This window comes from Macrobrachium nipponense, chromosome 4 (genome assembly GCF_015104395.2).
Source record: "Macrobrachium nipponense isolate FS-2020 chromosome 4, ASM1510439v2, whole genome shotgun sequence".
Lineage (NCBI taxonomy): Eukaryota > Metazoa > Arthropoda > Malacostraca > Decapoda > Palaemonidae > Macrobrachium > Macrobrachium nipponense.
Genome location: NC_061100.1, coordinates 78,398,343 through 78,423,243, shown reverse-complemented (window position 1 = coordinate 78,423,243; position 24,901 = coordinate 78,398,343). Strand labels below are relative to the sequence as shown.

Below are 24,901 nucleotides of genomic sequence, written 5' to 3'. Positions count from 1 at the left end.
GCAACTAGTGGAGGAGAACGGAAGCCCGAACGGAAATCAAGGGGAAACTAAAGGAAAACTTGATCTTAGAGCAAGAGAGAAGTTTGTGTGTAAGAGATAAAGTTTTAGTACTAGTACAGAAAGAAGGTTCTGCTTTATCTTATAATTTCGAAGGTCCTTTTTCAGTGTTAGAGGACAGGGGAAATATACATTATAGAATTAACGTGGGTAAGAGTAGAGCAAAGGCTAAATGTAAATTTGCTTCAGAATTATAAAGAACGCCCCGTACCTTGGCCGCCGCCCGTGCCCTTGGTAATTGTCCCCAGAAAGAGAAATTAGTTTTGAGAAAGACGCAAGAGGTGTCTTAGTCTTTCAAAGTTTTGAGCAGAGTTCAGAAAACGGAAAAAATAAGAGAGAAGGATAATGTCATAGCTGATAGCCTCTCTAGAGATTTCTCAGAATGAATAGCCTAATAACCGTTTTCTGTTATCTCACGAGTGAGTGTGTGAGTGGAGAAGTGTGTGTTTGACTGGATTAAAGCTTTATGCAGAATTGTTTCCCCGCTGTTTAATTCTTGCTTCTCTTTAGAAAAAAATAAAATTGGTTGATTTCATTTTTTTTCTCTTTTTTTGGGGTGGCGGATGGTAATTGCTTCATAGCAAAAAAGATAAAGGAAAGGAAAACGCATCTTCGAAAAATTCGGCAGCAAGGAGGCGTTAGCGCATTGTGTTGGAGGTGCCTGTTATCATGATGGTTCTAGAATCGGCAGGAGTGTTGTGGAACTCGTCAGTCGCCGTCGTGACGTGAGAAATGCCGCGATTTCTGATGCAATACCTCTTCTAGATTCATGTAAGAATTTTCAGTAATCTCGGGAGCCTGTGACGTTTCCCGTAGGCTCCGCCCCCAGAGTGCCATATAAATACGACGGTCGTAGCAGCAGCAGCAGCAGCAGAGATTGTAAGAGAGAGATCACTAGTTAGTCACAGAGAGATCTCCTCAGTAAGAGCCACAGATCAGATTATTAGTGAGAGATCAGTAGTTGCAGAGATCATCCGAGAGAGATAAGAGAAAAAGGAACCGACGAAGAATCAGAAGAAGAGTTGGTTGAATACTGTTCTAGTCGTCTTCAGGAGTGGACGGCATGTTATCTCGATGTTGAGCTGACTTCAGAGAAGAAAAGGTCCTGCTAGAGGTTTTGGGGAGTTCCTGCCTTACAAGTAGACTAGTTTCTGCAATATTTATAATTATATATATATAGATATTATATAGATATCTATATATATATATATAAGATAAATAATAATATATTATATTATATAATATATATATATTATATATATATATTATATATAATATATATATATATTATATATATTAATACCAAATATATATATATATATATATAATATATATATATATATATATATATATATATATATATATAATATATATATATATATATATATATATATATATATCTATATATATATATAATATATATATATATAATATATATATATATATATAAAATATATATATATATATGTATGTAATGTATAGTATATATATATATATATATATATATATATACATACATCATACCTACACACCTACAAACACACATACTACATACATACATACATACATGCAGGCAGCCCGCGGTTAACGACGCAATCACTCAACGGTGAATCGATTTTATGGCTGTAGTCAAAAATATTAATTAAAAAAATAAGGCATTTGAAAGGTATTTTTACGGCACAATTTTCAGTTAACAGCGCCGCCAGCGCCGTGTCTAACGAGTTCATTCATTTGTAGAAATGCCATTCAGACCATACATTTGTAGAAATGCCGTTCAGACCATAAAGGCTATGCAAATTATATTAACAAATTTTTTAGAGAGTTATTACGTAGGTATTAGGGTAAAATATATGCTTTTGACGCTGTTCTATGCCGAAAGTATCGGGTTACATAGGTGCAGATTTAGCTATGGATGTGTCGATTTATAAATGTTCATGCTTTTGTTTAAAATGTGTATGAAAATGTATAACGTGTAAGGTATTTTTATTTCTGCACAGAAATATGATACAAAGGCAGCTTTTGAAACTGCCCTTCACATTATCAAATACGATGTTTTTTCATGTTCTTTCTTGTGAGCCGCCGCCTGTCGCTCTTCCGAACATATCGATTTAAAAAAAGTGCAAATTAGCGATCGATTTGTCGATTTTATAAATGTTTATGCTTTTATGTTTAAAATGTGTATGAAAATGTATTACAAATTGGGTAATTTTATTTCTGTGCAGAAATATGATAAAAAGGCAGCTTTTGAAACTGCCCTTCAAGTTATCGACTACGATGTTTTTTCATGTTCGTTCTTGTATGCCGCCGTCTGCCGCTCTTCCGAAAATATCGAGTTAAAAAGAGTGCAAATTTAGCGATCGATGTGTTGGTTATTTAAATGTTTATGCTTTTATGTTTAAAATGTGTATGAAAATGTATTACATAAAGGCATTTTCATTTTTGTACATAAATAAGATACAAATTAAGGCAGCCTTTGTAACTACGCTCCACGTTGTCAGGGATGGTTTTGTTTTTTTTCCATGTTCGTTCTTGTCCGCCACTGTTCCGAAAAATGCATGGTGTTATTTTATTAATTATGCATCTTTTCCATAAATCCTTTAAAGTATTACATTATTTCACTGTATCCAAGAATATTGTATGTATTCTCATATTATTGTATTATAAAATACTACTGCAAATTTAAGTCAGTATTCCGCGGAGCGGCCAATGTTGTGGTTTGAAATCAGCTGATGAATACGAGTTTGTTTCACCATAACGCAATTCTGAGCTAATTCTCTTGCTTCTAGTTACCATAAACAAATATCTAGATATACTTGACTTAAATGAGACAGTTATTTTTCCGTATACAACGTGTTTTTAGTGGGAAATATTTATTGAATATGTCTCGTTGTGAATGTGAACTACTTTTGTTTTCGTTAACAGATTACGTTGGCGGCATGTTTATTGCGTAAAGAATTACGTGATTCCGTTCGCAATAATCCTTTATATCATCGTAATACGAACTTTACGTTATTTATCTTATATCGGCGTGAAACCAACAGTAAAATGTTTTCTTTCATTTTGATGAAAGTGATTTTATCCCAATTTTATCTACGGTTGTGTTTGATGGCATACGTTTACTATAATTTTATCCTTGTTGCAGATGTATGATAATAGTCATTAGCAGCTTGAACAGTTTTCTCAGCTTCAGTTATAACTAGGTTTAAATTTAACAGTATATTTCCCGATTGATCTTTGATCTATATTGATCTTTGATCTATAGCGAATAAAGTTATTACATTAAGATATCTCAGTTCTATTCTATACATAACGCCATTTATAACAACTACGGTAATAGTGTACTGTAGTACGATGATTGAAATACAAGCCAAACAGATGTTATTCAGTTTGGTTGTACTTAGAAAAAAAAAGTCAAGTCTTTTCTCGTTCGGTTGTTCATGGCTGTACACATTTACGCAACGAGTATAACGTTAAAACCAACCATACTTTCATCATTCTCTTTTGCTGTTATTGAACTTATGTAACTAGAAGATGGATAAAGTTAGGCCATTATAATTTGATCTCTCATAAAATCAGACTATGGTAAGACTAATGATACTTGAACACTATAGCTACCTGTACACTGTATAAACTTTATTATATCTTTACATACTCTAGACACCCAAAAGATTAAAGCTAGGCTTTTTTCACTTTACGGTATTTACAATGCTATAATGTACTGTACAGTAAATTCTATAGTACTGTACTGCATAAATATAATTTTACTTATTGCGCCGTTGTGGGATTACGGCACCTTTGACTGGTCTAGAGTTTCAAAAGGTGTGTGGTGGCCGTAGGCTTTAAAACCGCTTAGCGTCGAAAATCATTTAGCGTCGGCGGCCAGGAACGGAACTCCTGCCTGTAACCGAGGGCCGCCTATAATATATATATAGTATATATATACAGTATATATATACCCATATTATAGTATATATATATATATATATGTGTGTATATATATATGCGTATATATGTATATATAATTATAGTGTTATATATATATGTGACTATATATATGGTATATATATGTATATATATATGTATATATATATTATATATATATATATAATATATATATGATATTATCTAATTAATATATGTGTATATATATATATATTATATATATATACCATAATATATATATGTATATATATATATATATATATATATATATATATATATAATATATATATATAATATATATATATATATATATTGATATATGATATGATATAATGTAGTCTATATAGTATTATATCATATATAGAGATATATAGATATATATAGATATGGTATAAATATAATATATATGTATATATATATAGATATAGTATATATATGGACTATATACCATATACATACAGATACATAGTTCATATATATATATATATATATATATATATTAATAATATTAGATTATTACATACCTATCAATATCATATTAATAATATTATAGATATTAATATATAAATATCTATCATAACATATACATAAATTACCAAATACATATAACACATTCACATACACATACACATACACATATATATATTGTGATATATGATATATATATATGTATCTAATATATAATATATATATATATATATATATATATATATATATATATATATATGTATATAATATATATGTTATACTAATATATATATATAATATGTATATAATATATATATATATATATATATAATATATATATATATATATATATCTATATATAATATTACTGTCCTTTTGTTTTTATTATTTTGGTTTGCTATGTTTCCATGTTTCCTATGTTTTCTCTTGGGTCAGGGTAAACTGACTGTGTAGGTCCATAATTATATAGCTGTGTGAGAGTTGATGTTTTTTAGTAAATAACAATAGCTTTCAAACCTTGTCCTAAGTTCATCCTCAGTCAAGTGAACATTGTGACTAAAAATTCGTTAAGGTAAACTTCTGAGCAGGACAAGTGACAGTGGCAGTAAAATTCCACAACAAAGAACGCAAATGAAGGAAGCACTCAACAGCCCAACTATGTAGTTCTTTTGTTAATATTCATATTCCTGTTCGCTAATCTGCTGGAACATCTTGTGGGCTGCAACGATGCTATACGGTGTTCCCCTTGTGGTGCAGCTGCAAGGTAGTTAGATGTGAGGCCCCTTGTCTCAAAATTATAAAAACCTAACAGATATTTACCCCTCCCATTTAATCCCAGTCTCGAGAAGTTATGTAACTATGTTAACAATAGCCAGAAAGATACTAAGGTAGTTTTCAGATACCCTAACATAATTATGATTAGCCATAAACTAATAAGAAACTACAATAATAACAAGAATCCTATCGTTCCGGGAGCGTACAAAATCCCGTCAAGATTGTAAGGGAAAATATTTTTGGAAAGTGAAAGGGGACTTCCTACTTGATTGGGGGGACACAAATGCCCATATGCATTACATGCACAAAATAATGCCAGAGTCTCCCATGCCTTCAGCAACAACCATAGACTGAATTTGGATGGAGCAAGCATAATTTTTAAAAATAACAATGTCCACACAAGAAGACTGGTGGAAGGTGCCACCATAAACTTAGAAGAAGCTTTTCACTGAAACAAGTTGTTTGTTGGGGAGGCCCATTAGTCAATTTTTGTTTTCATATGAACTTCATTATAAATTTTAATTTTAAGATGACAGGCTACAAAACAGGGGGCTTAACATCTAGCAACCTTGCAGCCACTCCACAAGGGGAACACTGTGTAGCATCATCAGCCCACAAGACGTCCAGTAGAAAAGCAAACAGGAATATATAGTTTAGCTGTTGAGCACTAACTTCTTTTTTGTTCTTTGTTTACTTTTGACAGATTTTTAGCACACTGTTCACTTGACTGAGGCTAGCACAAGGTTTGAAAGCTACTTTTATTTATTAAAGAACTTCAACTCTCACACAGCTATATTATTGGGGATCTGCAACCATTTTCATCATTTTCGACACAGAAAACTAAGTACGTAATGTTAAACATATATTACAGACCCATTGCTCATTGCTAAACAAACTGATTATATATATATATATATATATATATATATATATATATATATATATATATATATATATATATATATATAATTTCTAAATTCAACTTTTTCCAGTCTTTTTAATAAAAATATATTTTCACATAAGTGACTTACCAAGCAATTACATTAGCTGTAAGCTTTTTTAACTGGCAGTAGAAAATTCAAATTTCCTGGCAGCGGCGGCGCTGCCATTAATTGTGTAGGTGATACAGGTCCCGCCCACTTTCAGGAATACCCGGTACTGCTGAGCTAACTATTGTCAATTCGTTTTCTGCCAGCCACGGAGTAACACCTGTTGTTATTTGTTGCAGTCTACTTTCGTCGCCATATTGGATTGTATCTTTTTGGTGATGTACTATATATCTTGGTTGGTTTTGTTTCATCAGTGAGCTGCCTTGTTATTAGCCAGTTTTTGCAAAGATGTCTGATGCTAGTTCATCGTCAGTGACTGCAAAACTAGATTAGCTAAACTATGTTACAATCTGGACTCAAAATGTGTTAAATGCAGGGGTCAGTGCTGTAGCAAGGAATTAACTTGCGAAGAGTGCCGTAGTTTAGATGAACAAGGTTTCAAGACTTTTTAAGCTCATTTGGATAAAATGAACAAAGATAGGAAGAGGAAAGCAGTTCTTAGAGCTGGTAGTAAAGCTAGAGTAGAGACCACTCCTGTGCCTTTAGAGGCGAACAAACCGTCACTATCCTCTCCACTGTTGTGTAATATATCTCCTAGTGATAGTCCTCCAACTTCTGTACCAATTACTCCAGTCCAGATATCCCTGTTTCAGATCCCAACACCATTTCCATGTTAGAGTCCAAAATGGACAAGAAATTTGAGTCTGGCAAAATCTGTAATGGATTTAGGGATGTCTTTTCGTGCTTTTGTAGAGAAGTCAAGTGAAAAGGCCAGTGTTGGGCCAAGTGTCAGTGTCGTGTCCGAGGAGGCGGCTGTCCGTCCCCCCATTTCTCCTAGATGAAGGTCACTGTCCTGCTCTGCAGCACCCAGGAGAAGACATACTGGAGGTCAAAGGTAGACTGGGGGTGTTTGTCCACGGTCAGTCACCGACTCTGTTGACGTAGTTGACTCGCGAGTGCCTAAGAAACGGCACTGGAAAGGCATAGATGTCAGTGACATGCAGTTTTTTGTCTGATTTGGAAGTGCAGTCGCCTGTGTCGAGGTGTCAGGTGTGGAGTGATTTAGTGTCACATCCATTGAAGAGACATGCCTCGTGTGCGAGAGGTATGTCTCCTCCTGTTAAGAAACCCAAGGAGCACTTTAGCCCACAACCTTCCTGCAGTTTCGCTCTGGACCAGATTTTCCGGGAAGATCGTCAGTCCTCTCCAGAGAGTTTAGCTTCAGATGAAGTTTGATGCTCACGTGCGGTCCAGCGCTCACGCTCTTGCGATGTCAACTCTACTTGTCATGTATCGATGGGAGGTTTTACTCATTCACCGCGCATGACTTATGTTGTCTTGACTCCCAGTCGATCGTCTTCGAAGAAGAGCCATACGACAGCCACAACTTCGACTTTGACCAAGGATGATTCGAAGACCAAACCTTTGATAGAGGATTATTGGGCCCTTTTAGACATCAGCTTCAAGAATTAATGGTCCTCTTGAAGAAAGCAACGAACAGCCTGAAGAGGAAACACCAGACCAAGAATTGAAAGCTTTTTCAGCTTACTCTAGTCTGTTAAGGTTTCTTTTACTGACTTATCCAGACTTTTTTGAGCCAACTTCGCCGTCTTCTCCTCCGTCAATGTTTGTGAAGGATAGGAGATCAGCTCCTTTGGGTTTGATGAGACCAGTTACCTCCCAGTCCTCGAGAAAGCCCTGAAGGAACCAGAAGAGTGGCTTGCAAAGAAGAGGGAGTTGGGCAAGGTTTCGTTCGCCTACCCTCCATCGAAGCTTCAGAATAAAACATACAGGTTTTATGCAACAGGAAAAGTTCTTTCCTTGGGAGTATCTGCCTCCTCCCAAGGAGGCTTCTCTGCCCTTGTAGACTCGCATAGATGAGCAGCGTTCTCGGCTGCGAAAGTGTTGTTCTCCTCACCCGAGTTGGATCACCTGGTGAAGAACTTGTACAAAGTGATCGAGGTCTTCAGTTTTCTGGATTGGACAATAGCAGCATTAGCCAGAAAAATAGAAGATTAACGGTCTCTGGATGAACAATTTTCTGCGGACTAGCTCAATGTTTTGTCCTGTGCAGACAGGGCAGTGAGAGATGGTTCAGGGGAATTGGCCGCTCTCTTTACTATGGGAGTACTCAAGAAGATAGAACTGTGGTGCTCCTTCACATCTCTAGGAGTAACAATGAACCAAAAGTCGGCATTGTTGTTCTCCCCCTTGAATAAGTTTCACCTGTTCCCAGAAGAAACCATTCAGCAGGTACTGTTGGACCTCGATAAAAAGTCTACCAATGACCTTCTTTCACAGCCAGTGAGAAGGCCTAAGGAACCTCTAACTACAGGAGCTAAAGCTTCTCCTCTTAAAAAGCACCCCTTATGAGGAGGCAAGTCAAGGTGGCAGCAGAGACCAAGGACTAACCTACGCCCAACTTCAAAGTCTACCAAGAAACCTCCCTATAAAACAGCGGAGAAATGATCGAGAGGTCCTTCACACACCCGGGGGGACAAGACTCCACTACTACTGGGAAGAATTGAGTTGGAGAGGAGCGGAAAAGTGGGTAGTGCCGGTGCTGCGAGAGGGATATGCGATCCCATTTATGCAAGATCCACCACTGTCCAATACACCCATCTATTTGACAGCGTACTCAAGAGGGTCGACAAGAGTTTTGGCTTTAGCCAAAGAAGTAGAAGAGCTCATCAGCAAAGAAGCCATAGAGGAGGTACCAGACAAGAACTCCCCAGGATTCTACAACAGGCTTTTTGTAGTCCCCAAGGCACGGGGATGGAGACCCATGTTAAACGTAAGCGCCTCTCAAGTATTTACTCAGATTCTCGCTTCTCTAGGAAAATGGCTGCATTTGAGGGGGATCAATACAGCTTTTTACTTAGACGACTGGCTCCTGAGAGCCAGATCCAGTCGTCAGTGTGTGAAGGACTTAGAGAAGACACTTACTTTGACGCAACAATTGGGTATTCTAATAAACACGGAGAAGTCCCAATTGATTACAACTCAGAGGATTCTCTATTTAGGGATGATACTGGACTCTCTAGCTTTTGGGGTTTTTCTCTCCCCGAAGAGGATAGAGTCCTGCCTGTCGACAGTCCAACAATTTCTTGTTCGCCCATCTTGCTCAGCCATAGAATGGATGAGCCTCCTCGGGACCCTGGCTTTAATGGAGAGTTTTATCAGGTTAGGATGTCTACACATGAGGTCACTTCAGTTCTTCCTGAAAGCAAATTGGTCTCTGAAGATGCAACCGGACTCGCTAGTCTTTCCTTTGATGGAAGAATTAAAAGTGGATCTTCGTTGGTGGGAATCGAGGTAAAGATTACAAGAAGGACTTTCCCTAATCACCTTTCCCAGATGCCTCGGAGAGCAGATGGAGACCCCTTCTAAGAGACAGGAAGGTATTAGGTCTGTGGACAGAACAAGAAAAGACCGAACGCATCAATGTGAAAGAATTAAGAGCGATTCTCTTAGGACTACAAGCGTTCGACCCACTAGTCACTGGAAGGAAGATAGTGATATTTATGGACAACACCACAGCGTTGTCTTACGTACGGAAGCAGGGAGGGACCCACTCATTCTCTCTCAACAGAGTAGCCGTAGATCTCATCTGGGCGAACGAGAAGAGGATCACTTTTTCCAAGATTCGTCCAAGGAAAAATGAACATTATAGCAGACAAACTGAGTCATGTGAATCAGGTTTTACCGACAGAATGGACTGAACGAGTGTGTGTCGGACCTCTGGAAGCTATGGGAAGACCATCAATAGACCTATTCGCCACATCAAGGAACAATCGCCTCCCTATTTTCTGTTCTCTAATTCCCGAACCACTAGCGTGGAGAACAGATGCAATGCTGCTAGATTGGACAGGACTAGATGTTTATGCTTTTCCTCCCTTCAGAATGATAAGAGAAGTATTGAACAAACTTCAATCACACCAGAATGTGACAATAACCCTAGTAGCCCCATTCTGGCCCAGGAAAGAGTGATTCCCAGACCTTCTCAGTCTGCTAGTGGACTTTCCCAGACTACTTCCACAAAGTATCTCTTCTCAGACAATCCCATTTCAACCGGTATCACCAAGGATTGTAACCGCTCTGCCCCTGACAGGATTCAGATTGTCAGGAACCTCGTCAGAGCAAAAGGTTTTTCGCGAAGGGTGTCAGAAGCTATTGCTAGCTGTCAGAAGAGGCTCTTCTGCCAAGCTCTACCAGTCCAAGTGGAGAGTCTTTAGGTCGTGTTGCAAACGACACGGCATCTCCTCTTCTGAAACATCTATAACGGAAATTGCGGATTTTTTATTATTTCTGAGGGACTCCAGGAAGTTGGCCACTTTGACTATTAAAGGATATAGGGCCATGCTTGCATCAGTATTTAAGCATAGAGGCCTCGACATTTTGTCAAAGCACGACATCAGCGACCTGATCAGATCCTTTAGCTCCTCCAAAATATTCAAGCCCAACGAAGTGGAATGGAATTTGGATGTAGTTTTAAAGTGGCTCTCCGGTCCCCAATTTGAACCGTTGAATTCAGCAACCTTAAAAGATGTAAATAGGAAGGCACTATTCCTTGTCGCCTTAGCCACAACGGGAAGAGTAAGCGGGTTGCAGGCGATGAGTAAGGAAGTAGGTTTCGCCCAGGGCAATGTAGTTTATTCATATGTAACAGAGTTCCTTGCTAAGAATGAGGATCCTTCAAATCCTTGGCCCCGTTCTTTCAGGATAAAATACTTAACGGACTTAGTTGGGGCAGAAGACAAGGAATACAGGCGGTCCCCGGGTTACGACAGGTCCAGCTTACGACGTTCCAAGGTTACGACGCTTTTTCTTAAATATTCATTGAAAAATCCGCCCTGGGTTACGACGCTTGTTCCGAGGTTACGACGCTGACGCTTCCGACGCTCCGAGTTAACGACGCTTTTAAAAAACGCATACTATGATAAGAATCCTTTATAGTTTAGCACAGTATATTAATAAAAATAAGTTTTGGTTGGATTACAACAAAAATGTTGAGGTTATGATGATTTTCGACACTTTTTATGTCGTATTTTTTAAATTTTTTAGTGACGCCTCATATGCGGAACTAGTTTCCGAGCGAATGAATACACTAGCTTTGGGATGCGCAGTTTATAACAGTCTAAAAGCGCAATAATGAAAAAATCATGTGCTTGTTTCCAGTATACATAATTAACAAAACTAAGTTTTCTGTTAGATTACAACGCAAATTCCAAGGTTACGACGGTTTTTTATGCCTTTTAACGATACCTCATACGCAGAACTAGTTTCTGAGCGGAGGGTGCATAATTTAATTTACGCTATTAAACTGTATGGTAACCATAGTCAAGGATAAGGAACGCATTCTCAAACAGTTTACATATCCTTTAATACAAAACAGCAAAATATCATCGAAACATTATTTCACTTAAAGAATCCATTTATACTCTACTTAGACTTGGATATTAAAAACCATAGTTTCTCTCTCTCTCTCTCTCTCTCTCTCTCTCTCTCTCTCTCTCTCTCTCTCTCTCTCTCTCTCTCTTTGTATTTTCCGACGGGAAAATAATCACTAATTAGTGTATTTTGATGTTTATTTTCATGACTAAATACATTTTTATAATACAAAAAATGATTTACTAATTTTCAAATATTAATTTCGATTAATACTGTATTAGTAAGTTTAATAAGTTGAAATGATATCACATAATAAAAATAATAATTCTCTCCTCTCTCTCTCTCTCTATAACAATACAAAGAGTGTTTTTTGTATGATAAATAAATGATTTACTATTTTCAAATATAATATTAATTTATACAGCAATAATATCAATTCATTAAAGAAAATACCATAGTGAATTAGTAAGATTTTAGCTTATATTTTAAAAAAATTTGGAATGGAAGAAGAAGGAAAAAAAAAAAAAAAAGCCCAGTCTTATTCCAGTAAACCTTTCTCGAGATCCAGGTAACTTAAAAACTGTTTTTTTTGTTTCAAAAGATATATCAAGTTCTGTGACAGCCAGGAGGGGGAAGAGCTGCAGTGTTGCAATCACGTGTTCATGAAATTTTCCCTCTCTCTCTCTCTCTCTCTTCTCTCTCTCTCTCTCTCTCTCTCTCTCTCTCTCTCTCTCTTCTCTCTCTCTCTCTCATTTACTGAGACTCGAGATTTTTTATGTACTTGTACTATTTGTTTTTAATACTTTCAAATAATAATAATAATAATAATAATAATAATAACTGTAATTACAAAATTCATATGTGATAGTATTTTAAAAGAAATACAATGAAACGTACTAATCTTATCCATGTCACTTTTAATTAAGGTTAACTCTCTCTCTCTCTCTCTCTCTCTCTCTCTCTCTCTCATCTCTCTCTCTCTCTCTCTCTCTCTTGCCACACAAGATAATAATGTGTCATGAGGTAACTCCCTCCCTCTCTTTCGCTGGAAGCGTTTTAAGTATTTTTTGAGAGAACAGAGAGAGATAAACACTCTCCCTCTCTCTCTTTTACCGAGATGAAAGAATTTTTATGGTACTAGTATGTAAAATGTTTATTGATAATTTCAGTTATTTAATAATAATAATAATAAAAAAATTTAATTACAAAATTCATAATGGTCGTATTTTAAAGAGATGAAAATGACCTTTCCATTTCACTTGTAAGGATAATTCCTCTTTCTTACTGAGATGAGAGAATTTTTATGGTAGATGCACGTGTTATTATATTTTCAAATAATAAATAATAATAATAATAATAGAAGTAGTAATAATACGATAACTAATTTCAAAAGAAAATTAATCCCTTGTTCTGATTTTTCTGTATCAATTTCCCTACCTCATAACTCCAGTGACACTCGGAGCTTAACAATGCCATACAATGGTCAACAAATTTAATGGTTTTATGTAATCTCTCTCTCTCTCTCTCTCTCTCTCTCTCTCTCTCTCTCTCTCATCTCGCTCTCATCTCTCTCTCTCTCTCTCTTGTGTCTCCTCTCTCTAATTTTCTTGTTATTTTAATGAAAATATACAGTAATTTGTGAATACACAGTGTTGCACATGAAAAAAGTAAATTAGTGATAATTTTAGAGATACGGCCCTAAGAAAAATTGCAAATTAGTGAAATTTTCCTTATGGACATGTTTTCAAGAACGTCGTTCCAGCTTACGACGATTTTTGGGTTAAGAATGGAACCCCCGTCGTAACCCGGGGACTGCCTGTATATATGTTGTGTGCAGTCAGAGCCATCATACACTACCTGATTAGGACAGAAATTTTTAGAGAATCAAATTGACTGTGGTGCTTGGTGAGAGGCCCGTCTCATCCTCTTTCAAAGAATACAATGTCGTTCTTCCTGAGGAGTTTGATTCGAGAAGCACATGCCCAAACTCAAGAACAAACTCTTTGTGTGCTGAAAGTGAAGACGCTCGAGATTCGCGTAGTGCAATGTCTTTGGCTTTCAGACAAAATATGTCTCTCTCCTCCACTATGCAAACAACATTCTGGAGGTTGAAATCGGTGTTTGCATCGCACTATTTGAGTTGTCAGTAGTGGGAATGGTGTTGGGAGAGGAAGCGTAGGGGGATCCGGTTTTTTCCCTCTACAGTGGTACCTCGAGATACGAAATTAATCCGTAACGAGGCGGCCTTCGTATTATGAGTTTTTCGTATCTTGGAACACATTTTACATGTAAAATGGCTAATCCGTTCCAAGCCCTCCAAAAACACCCCAGTAAATTATATTTCCAGGCCTACAACACATGTTCTGGGGTTACAACGCCGATCCGACGGAAGAAATATGACTCCAAAAAGGCAAAATACTGTAATGTAATGTTCAACCCCATTTTTACTGCATATATTAGAACTTTAGCATATGTCCCTTAGCAATAAGCCTAGCCTATGTTAGCGGTTGCTACTGTAGCCTAGTCTATGATTCTGACATCTAAACCTAAGAGCTAAAAGCCTAGAATATGCCAATAAAATGTATAAATAATCAGTTTGTACTCATTTAAAATAATTATTACTTAATCATTAACTATAATACACAAACAAACAAAAAAACAAATCTTCCAATTGATTATTTACATTCAGCTCTTACCCGTCTTACGAGTATCGAACGAGCGCCAAGCAATCATTTTTCCTAGCACACAGTAAGCCATAAATTGTCATTAGTATCTCTCTTCAACTAATGAAACTACCAAACAGTATAATAACCATTCATTTCTATTCTTTATTCTATCTTTACCTAATGGAGATACAGAGTTACTGACAGCTATAATGAAACATACGTATACGTAATGTACGTAATAATAAAAAGAAGAATAATTCTAAAAAATACGTATTTGTTGGCAGTCTGATTTATTTTATATTTTATGATATCTAATTCACAATTTTTTTTATTAAATGTATTGCATGTACTCATTTCAAATAATTATTAAGTAACCATTAACTATAATAAACAAATAAAAAAAAAGCTTCCAAACGTCTGTTTACATCCAGCACTTACGAGTATCGAACGATCGACAAGCAATCACTTTACACAGTAAGCCATAAATTTTCATTATCTCTTCAACTACTGAAACTACCAAACAGTATAATAACCATTCATTTCTATTCTTTTTTCTATCTTTACCTAATGTTTTTTTTTATTAAATGTATTGCATGAATAAGTTTTTCAATTTACAGCATCCTTTTACCAATAGAATACTTAAAGCACAAGGGGTAGATGCTGACCAATAGGAGAGCAGGACCTTATGGGGTGACTAGCATCAGGAACCAATGGGAGAGCGGGAGGATGGTGGCGAGTTTACTCAGTTGGCGGCGCGGGAGTTTTAAAATTGTTCTCGGTGGTCCGGGCGAATCTCGGGACTTTACAGCAACAACCTTTCGTATCTTGAAAACTTTTCGTATGTAGAGCAGTAAAATTTTTCGCATTGGCTTTCGTATCTTGAGTTTTTCGTAAGTAGAGCCTTTCGTATCTCGAGGTACTACTGTACTATTTCCTCACCTTGTATTTAAGGTTGTTGAGTTTTTGGGAAGCTTGGGGGTACATGTACCCAAAGTACCCGCCAGTTTTATGTATGGTTATGGGTATCATATGGTTTTTTATTGTAGGTGATGGTGTTGTGTTGTTTTATCTGGTCTTCGCGGAGGGCAGGAGCAAAATTATTGAATTTTTGTCAATCAGTGGTGTACTTCCATGGTTGCAAAATCCGACCATTAGTAGGGACGACCCTGGTCATTACTGCCACATCTCCGACATGTGATCAGAGCTCCGACCATAGGCAGTATCTATCTGCAGCTGCTCTCTCACAAAGTAAAGGTACTGCAAACATTATATATAATGTCAGCGCATGATTATTGTTTTTTTTTCATAAAGCTGTCCGTATACCCACCTTCCTGATAATGTGGATTCAGCTAATGTAATTGTAAGTCACTTATGGAAAAATGATATTTTTATAATAAAGTAAGGTTTCCCATATACTTACCAAACAGTTACATAATCAGAGCCCTCCCTCCTTCCCACAGATGGATGTTGCAGCTTAACGAATTGACAATAGTTAGCTCAGCAGTACCGGGTATTCCCAAAAGTGGGTGGGACCTGTATCACCTACAAAACCGATGGCAGCGCTGCTGCTGCCACCAGGAAATTTGAATTTTCGACTGCCAGGTAAGAAAGCTTACAACTACAGTGGTCCCCCCGTATTCGCGGGGGATGCGTACCAGACCCCTCCGTGAATAGTTAGAACCCGCGAATGTTTGGAACCCCTATGAAAATGCTAAAAACAGCCTATTTTGTTAGTTAAAACTCAAGAAAAACCTACTAAAAATTTTCATACTTGGTTTTTTTAAGTTTTCTCACAAAAAGTGCATTTTATGATTAAATTCATCAAAAAACCAGGAATTTGTGGATATTTATCATAGAAAAATACCGCGAATGCACGAATTTTCCGCGAATAATGCGGGGAAACGTTCCCCAGAGAATTCCGCGCATGTGTGAGTCCGCGAATCTGGAGAACGCAAATACGGGGGGTCCACTGTAATGTAATTGTTTGGTAAGTATATGTGAAACCTTATTTCATTATAAAATTATAATTTCACTTGTACTAATAAAAAGAATATTAAAACCATTCAACAAAATGGATCCTATGCACTGTGTAAACAAGCATTAATAATGATAACATTGCTGATGGCAGTAAAGTTGAAAATGACTTAACTTGAGGCAAGAAATAACTACATAAATAATTAGCTCTTAAGTGTTATGAAATTTCTAGATGAATTATGTAATTTCACTAGTTGATGACTTTAAATTGCTCAAAAAATAAAATAGAATTATGTGTACTCAGTGTACTTTCTGAATTTTGCAGGAGCAGCTTTGAAATGCTACGAATGCAGTGATAGCTGTAACATTATTGCTTGTGATGGCAGCTGTGTGAACATCATCACCAGAAAAAGTAGGTTGTATTTTTATTGTTTCTTGCGATGTGGCAGGATCACAAGGTAAAAAAACAAGCGGGCACAATCCCCCCCACATAAACTGGAGCAATCGTGCTGCCACACTCACCCTCAGCTACACTTTCCTTCTTACACTACGTAATACACGCAGGACAATTAACCTACCTACACACAGAACAAAAAACACAACACATGTGCTCACCCAACTCCAGATACTCAGGGCTATGCTGTGCTGTCTGCTGGTCGAGGTTGCGGAGACACCAACAACCATTGCAGACCAGTACACAACACAACAACAACCAAGGACCACAACACAACAACCAAGGACCACAACCCCACAACTCAACAACACAGTAAACAAACAAGGACTACAACCACAACAAAAGACCAATGCACAAACAATGACTAACAACACAAAAAAACAACAACACAACAAGCCAACACACACATCCACTAATAACATCAAGAAATCACAACAGCTCACCAACAACAACCCTCAACAACTAACAACTACACCAAGAAACCACAGTAGCTCCCCCACAACAACCCTCAACTACAACAACTCATATATAACTCAACAGAAACTCACAAGCACAACAAATCTAACAACACAGGCACAACAACTCTAAAGCAAACAACATCAAACTTAACAACAACTTAAACAGCAAATCAATAACACACAATTTGACTGACCACCAATCCCTTCAACACTCTTCACAGACCGCTGCCGACACTACTGACCATCACAGGTTCTGATTACAGACTGACTTAAAACTCTGGTCATAACTAACTACAACCGCTCTAGCAGACAACCCAGAACTCACCAACAGCCAATTTATTCGTTAACCATCCATCCACCAATTAAGTCTCTCTCTCTCTCTCTCTCTCTCTCTCTCTCTCTCTCTCTCTCTCTCTCTCTCTCTCTCTAAGGAAAACCAAAAACATAAATACATACTACACAATCTCAACAGCAACACAAAACTCTCTCTCTCTCTCTCTCTCTCTCTCTCTCTCTCTCTCTCTCTCTCTCTCTCTCTCTCTCTCTCTCTCAAGGATGTTGCCAAATGGAACTCCCATAACTCCTCTATATTTCCTCCCCTGTTACATTTAACAACGTCTCCTTACACTTACAACACCCACACTAAATAACCTTCCACAACACCCATGGATGCTCGGATGAGGCCCCCTGGATCTTGTTTGAGGGCCCTCATACACACACTCAGTTACACCGCCATCCATTTCTCCCAGACCACTTTCCGCCAGACTCCCATTAGCATCTCCCTCACTACTATCCTCCAAAATCCCATTCACTATCTCATCTACCCCTTCTAACTCTTGTCATAATATCTCTCGTAAACTCTGCCACCAAATCATTTATCTCATTTACACTCCTGCCAAACTTCTGAAGAGACTCATTCATACTGCCAACCCCATCCTTACCACTTGATTCCCTTCCTACTGAAATTTCACTAACCCTGACAATTCAAACCCACACACACAATATGTATCATTCATTCCCTCAAAGTTATCCGTATTACACGCCTTATCCACCATTTTTACCCTAACACTAACCCCTCTATCATGCAGTTCACGTTTCTCCCTTTCATTCCCTTTCCATACCTTCTAGCGCTTTCTTCCCTACTCAACCAACACCAACTGCCGATCTTCCAGACCCGTTTCGCTCACTGACACTTGGCTCACATTTATTCACCCTCAACCACTCACTCATCGTAGTCTCCCGAACATACTGCGGTACTTCCCTCCACTTACGGAGCTGGTTATGGTGAGCCCTAACCTCATCCACACCCCCATCTACTTGCAATTTCCCCAACACAACTCAATCCACTCGGTCCCACTTCCAATCTTAAAAGGCCCCTCAAATTTCTCCCTTACCTTATTCACATTCATTCTTCCTGTCTCAACCACCTCTTTCAACACTTTATCTCCAATCTTAAAACTTTCAAACCTTTCACTCGCTTTTTTCCACAAATCCCTATCCCTCTGACAGACCCAACCGAGGCCTAACAATGCTTTCAAAATTCAACACATACTTACAAGGAGACATATGGCGTTATATACCCACACTGCACGTCCCACATTGTCGCCTTTACTGGGCATATATGGAGAAGAATACACATGGACAATACCCCATTCCTTCAACATTTCTTCAAATTCCCACCCTACAAACTCAGGCCCATTATCACTCAACATTTTCACTGGCTTACACACACATACACATAAGCAATGTCACTTGCCCCATCATCTGCTCAATGGTTTAACTCCTTTTATCTTTAATGGGAACCGCATAGGCAAATTTACTCGTGATCCACCATCACAATCGTTCCCACATGATCCCTCAGTTTTGGCAATGAAACACAATCAGTCACAAGCATTTCAAACGGCTCTTTCATCTGCCTTCGCAACACAGGTGTACTCGCATGCACACACTGATACTTTCTCTCTGACAGTCTTCACACGTAACAGCCACATCCACACAAATTTAATTCAACCCAGGTGCATACAATCTCTCTTATGCACTCCCACAACTTATTTTTCCCCATATGCCCAAACCGATCATGCACCAACAAACACATACTCACTGCTGACTCAACAGAAAACACCGGCACATACACTTCCCTGTCATACACCCCTTCCTGATGCAAAATGTACAGTATGTTTTTATAAACTACAAACCATTTAGAAACCCACTTATACACACCCAACTTACACAGCCAAGCTTCCACACGCACTCCCCCCAAAACACACTGCCGCAACATACTTATCTCCAAGGTCTTATCTTTCATTTCCTCACTCTCCTCTCACTCAACAAATCATTCTCACTTCTAGCAATATCAATCACCCCCACAAAGTTTGCTACAAAAGCACTACAACCCTGAATCTAGCTAGCTATTATGGGAGTTCCATTGTGATGTATAAGCAATATTTGTTATTGTTTTAGTTCACATGTTATTTAGTCAAAATTTTGTGTATGCTTGGACATAAACATGAAAATAGGTATTTTTAGGTAAAGGTAGTTGAATCTTCAAATAAACACTGAGGATTTGTTGGCAATCCAGAAGGGACTTGAAGACCTAGAGGGAGCAGTGACCGACTGTGTAATTTCTATCCTCTCAGACATGTCAATGTCTCTGGCTTGTGCAAGAAGACAAGAGGGCATGAAGTCGGAAACTTGGTACCCATCACCATTGATTTATTTGCTTGGACAGAGGAGAGGAATATTGCCCTAATTCCCCCCAGTATGTCCCCAGTTTACTGAATGTTCTGGCAGACATGCTAAGTCATTCAGGACTTGTACTCTGACATAAATGGATTTTAAATCCTGCAGTTTTTGAGGCAATTTAAAGAGATCGGTCAACCTCTCATCAATCTCTTGGCAACAAACCTGAATCATTGTCTCCAGCAGTACGTCTCCCCAGTTCAGGACACTCAAGCCTGAGCAGTAGTTGCTGTGGTTCAAGATTGGGCAAACCTTTTTGTATATACATTCCCTCCATTTCCACTGTTGAAGAAGGTACTCAAGAAGTTGAGGGTATCCAGAACACCAACATAATTCTAATCGCTCCACAGTGGCTGAGGAGGCATTGGTTCCAAGACCTTCTTGAAATGGCCATTACCTCCGTGGACAAATCTACTTAGACAGATGGGAATAGGGAAGCTCCATGGAGACTGTTGACAAGCTCTTCAGCTTTAGAGGCTTTTCAGGATTGCCTAGGGACTCAATCTTCATGGCAAGGATATCTTACATTAGAAATAGTGGGAGCTATGTAGATCTTGACCAATGTTAATAAAGGGATTTTGACAGAGAAAAAATCTATTTCTGGGCGAGAGACCTGTGACATGGAATGCTAGGCATATGCCCAGCTCGCTCACCCATAATAGGGTGTCGGTATAGTAACTGGGGCGTGTTAAAACCACTGTCAGAGGTCTCTTACCAATTAGTTCTCTCCCCTCTTAACATCCCCTGTTACTACGAGGTGCCGTTCTACATCCAGCTATTGCCCACTACTACTACTACTACCCACGCGCTCCCAAACATTCCTCATAGCACCCAAGCTTGGGTCAGTCTCGGGTGAGGAAACAAGAGGGGTGGGTTCACTGGGCGGCACAGGTCTCTCGCCCAGAAATAGATTTTTCCTCTGTCAAAATCCCTTTTCTGGGCTCAACCTGTGCCACTCCGTGAAATAGTAACAGAGAATTGGTCCAATAGCTTGGAAATAAACATCTGATAAAGGAACTGAAATAAAATCAGAATACGTATTTAAACAAACATGTTTAATAATGTATATTAATCTTACATATGTCTATAATACAAATTAGTAAAAGTTCCAAAAGTTCTTGGAAACATTCAGGAAGAACATTCCAAAACAGATATCATAAGATGTCTAAATCTAACACACTAATATTATTAATATATGTACAGTACAAACTTACATATGTCTATGATACCAAATTAGTAAAGGTTCCAAAAGTTCTTGGAAACATTCGGGAAGAACATTCCAAAACAGATATCATAAGATGTCTTAAATCTAATAAACTAATATTATTAATATATATACAGTACAAAGATAGGTTAATGTGCAATCCAGGTGAATATCAAGGCTAAGGCAGGGACAATAAGCAAGGCAGGTAGGAGAGAAAGCAAAGGAAAGAATATAATTATAAGAATTAGACCCCGTTATGATGGTTCCGATATATCAGGAGGAACCACATTTCCTGCTGCCACTGTTGCAAATTTTACGGCTTCCAAGGATTTTAGGTAGTGGTGTTTAAATACTGCTGGTGATTTCCAGCCTGTATACCTTTTTAATTCTTCAAAATTCATATGGTGAAAATAATTGACTGATGTGGCTACTGCTCGGATATCATGAGCATGTGGAACTGATTCTGGGTTAGCTTGTTTAATAAAATAAAGAATCTGTTGTCTGATTCCTTTCAAGGAAATGGTTCCTCCATTTTCTCTAATAAACAAGGGCCCTGAAGACTTTTTGGAGGTTCTATTCAAATAGGCTTTCAGAGTGTTGACGACATAAGGACGGATCCTGTGGAAGTGGGACAATCTTCCACAGGGACCATCTATTCTGTGGATCCTCATTCTTTGCTAAGAATCTTTTGTCTGGAAAGATTAGTATTACCCCAGAGGGAAGAAAGTCAATATGATTTGGTTCTCGAGACAATGCTGAAAGTTCAGATATTCTGGCTCCAGATGCTAAACTTACCAAGAATAAAGTCTTCCTAAGAAGTGTTATATATGTACATGAGTCATTATCAGTATCAGAAGCTAGCTTAAGAACATCATTTAGAAACCAGGAAACTGTATGAGGACGAGTTACTGGTTTTAGTCTGGCACAAGCTCTTGGAATAGATGAAAAATATGAATCTGTAAGATTAATATTAAACCCAATCTGAAATATTTTCTTTAAAGCAGACTTAATTGTTGTAATCGTATTAGCGGCTAGGCCTGTTTTAAACAAGATCCTAAAAAAGGTAACTGCTAGATTCATAGTCATTGTTCGAACATCTGACTCTTTTAAAAACTTTGCCAGTTTTCTTACAGCCGAATCATATTGACGAAGAGTAGATTCTCTTTTATCTGATTCTAAAAACAGAGTGTTTAGAGGATCAATCTCAGCATGTTTTTGTGCTGCAAATTTCATAAAGTCCATAAAGTTAGGGCACTCTGAATTCTTGAGGAAGCTAACACACTGCGAGTTTGTACTATTTGTGTCAACTTCAGGCTTGGAATCCGCCGAGGGCGGAGTCCCAGTTCCACCAAGAGAGGAAACCAGTTGCCTCTACGTAAAGGCGTCCTTTGGCCACTTTGTTGCATCAGCATTATCATATGCTCGCAGAATACTTTGAAACTACAGTAATAAATGCAATAAAACCCAAAAACATGCTGTGGATGAGATATGTAGATGATGATATAACATTTTGGGATAATAAATGGGGTAATTTTAATTCTTTTCAAAATTAAACGCATTAGTGCCTCGCATCAAATTTAAAGTTGAATGGGAAACAAACAACAAAATTTCTTTTCTTGATCTTTTAATAATCAGAGACACGACAGAATACAAATTTACCATGTACAGAAAACCATCGTTCTCACTTTCATATATTCACTACTTCAGCTATCATGACATTCCTATCAAGATAGGTGTAGCCAGCAACCTATTCTCAAGAGCCTAATGAATTTGTTCTCCAGATTTCCTGGAAAAAGAATTTTAACTAATTCATAAGCAGCTTTCGTCTTTAAGGTATCCTGACCATATTATTGAGGAAGCAATTCACAAAGCAAACGTAATTTTCTACTGACCCCCTCAAGACAAGACCAGAGACACACCCAACAATAAAATAAAAATTCCACACCTGGACAGGATTAAGACAGTGACCCAGACCCTCAGAAAATCTAACCCTATTGCATTTACTTACCCAAATACCTTGGCCAAATCCCTGATTAATGTCCAACAAAAGACATCCCCAAGGACACAGGCATATACAAAATCCCATGCCTGGACTGTGACCAATCTTGCATCGGATTTACAGGAAAATCACTTCCCCAGAGATTAATACAGCACAAACGGTCAGTTAGGTATGGACGACAGAACTCTGCTATTTTCAACCATATAAATGAACATAACCATAATATAAACTGGAATTTGTCATATATAATTTATAGCAGCAACTGCCGGTACAAGAGTCAAATGATGGAATCTGCCTTGATTAAAGAGAGCATGGGACTTAGATATCATTGACAAGGTTTTCATTCAACCGACGCTTAAGAAGATTAAAGGAAGATTATCAGCGGGAGTGACCTAAATTGGCTTGCCTGTGGATGGACCACTTGGTATAAATACCACCTTTTCTGTAACTTATCTCATCTACCTGAAGAGGGAGACAGCATTCTCTGACATATAGTATTTCTCTATATTTTGGTGTTTTTTATGGGCTCCTTTTATTAGACGGAATTCTGTTATAAACACACACACACACACACACACACACACATATATATTATATAAGTAATATAATTATATTATAGTAATATATATATAATATATATAATATATCTATATATATATATATATATATAATATATATATATATATAGTATGAGAGGGCCTCAGAACCACAAGGTGGTAAACGCCACTTAAAAAATGAGTAAATTGCCATCGAAGTCTAGCATTCATTACTCTGCTTCTAAGAAAGATATTGATTTAAACTAAGTTTCATATGAAAGCCCTACCCTTTATAAATTTTTTGTGAAATTTAAAAAAAAAATTGTGGGGTGCGCTTGTGCGCTATCATTCAAAATGTACGCCTAACCCCTCACATTTGTGTATATTTTATTCATAACTAGCACATAAACCATAATTAAATGTGTAAAAGTGTTATTATATTCGTGTTATAACAGCAATAGATTGCTGTACCTACTATTGTTTTCTTTTGCAATGTGGTAATCACTCACTTATCACTAATGGCAAAAATAGAAAGAAAGCCTTGCTTACAAACTTTATGCGTAACATTATCATACTTGACACAATAAACTTACGTTTCCTCTATATGTGGGGGCTTCTCTCCAATCGTAGCACGACGTCTTTTCACTTTGTTGGTCGTAACCAAAGACTGAAGGTAAGCAGTTTGCTTATCATAATCTCCCAAACCATAAAACCCATTGAATAAAGCCTCCACTATAGGCCTACCAAGCCTGCTAAAGCAACCATCACGACACAGTTGTACTTCACTACATGCAGGTACAAGTTTGCATGTACGCCGAGAAACATATTCTTGGGCGGCGTCATGCAATAACTTAATGTTTTTCTTCCATGACGCTTCTTTCCTTATCTTTTTTCTTCCTCGTGGCTGTTGCACGACATCATTGTGATCACTTTCACTATCAGAGGAAGGCATAATGGCGCTAAATAAGGGATGATAATCCAAAAAAAAAAAAAAGAAAAAAAAACCAACAACACCGTGGACAACCGAATTCCACCGCGAAAATCACTAGATTATAAACTGTGCGGTGATTGGCCAACACTTACGGGCGCCTTATGAGGAAAAATACTGATTGGCTTAGAAACTGACTACCCGCTTATTGACGTGCGCTCTCATTGGCTCACTCTTGAGCTGCGAACGTGCTTCCTTGTGG

The 24,901-nt window shown here is 37.7% G+C and overlaps 1 protein-coding gene across 3 annotated transcripts in view; it reads left to right on the top strand.

The window, feature by feature from the left end:
* Nucleotides 1-6,060: 6,060 nt before the first annotated feature.
* The window catches only part of LOC135210965 (uncharacterized), a 65,153-nt gene continuing 46,312 nt past the window's right edge, over nucleotides 6,061-24,901 (top strand). Inside the window, exons 1-3 of one of the 3 annotated variants that reach the window (XM_064243946.1) lie at nucleotides 14,986-15,601; nucleotides 15,808-15,949; nucleotides 16,647-16,733. In XM_064243946.1, coding sequence (XP_064100016.1) covers nucleotides 15,901-15,949; nucleotides 16,647-16,733 — 136 coding nt within the window. In that variant the 5' untranslated portion in view covers nucleotides 14,986-15,601; nucleotides 15,808-15,900. Of the gene's footprint in view, nucleotides 6,086-14,892; nucleotides 15,602-15,807; nucleotides 15,950-16,646; nucleotides 16,734-24,901 lie in introns of those variants that run through there. The other 2 variants (XR_010313599.1, XR_010313598.1) reach the window with 2 other exon arrangements.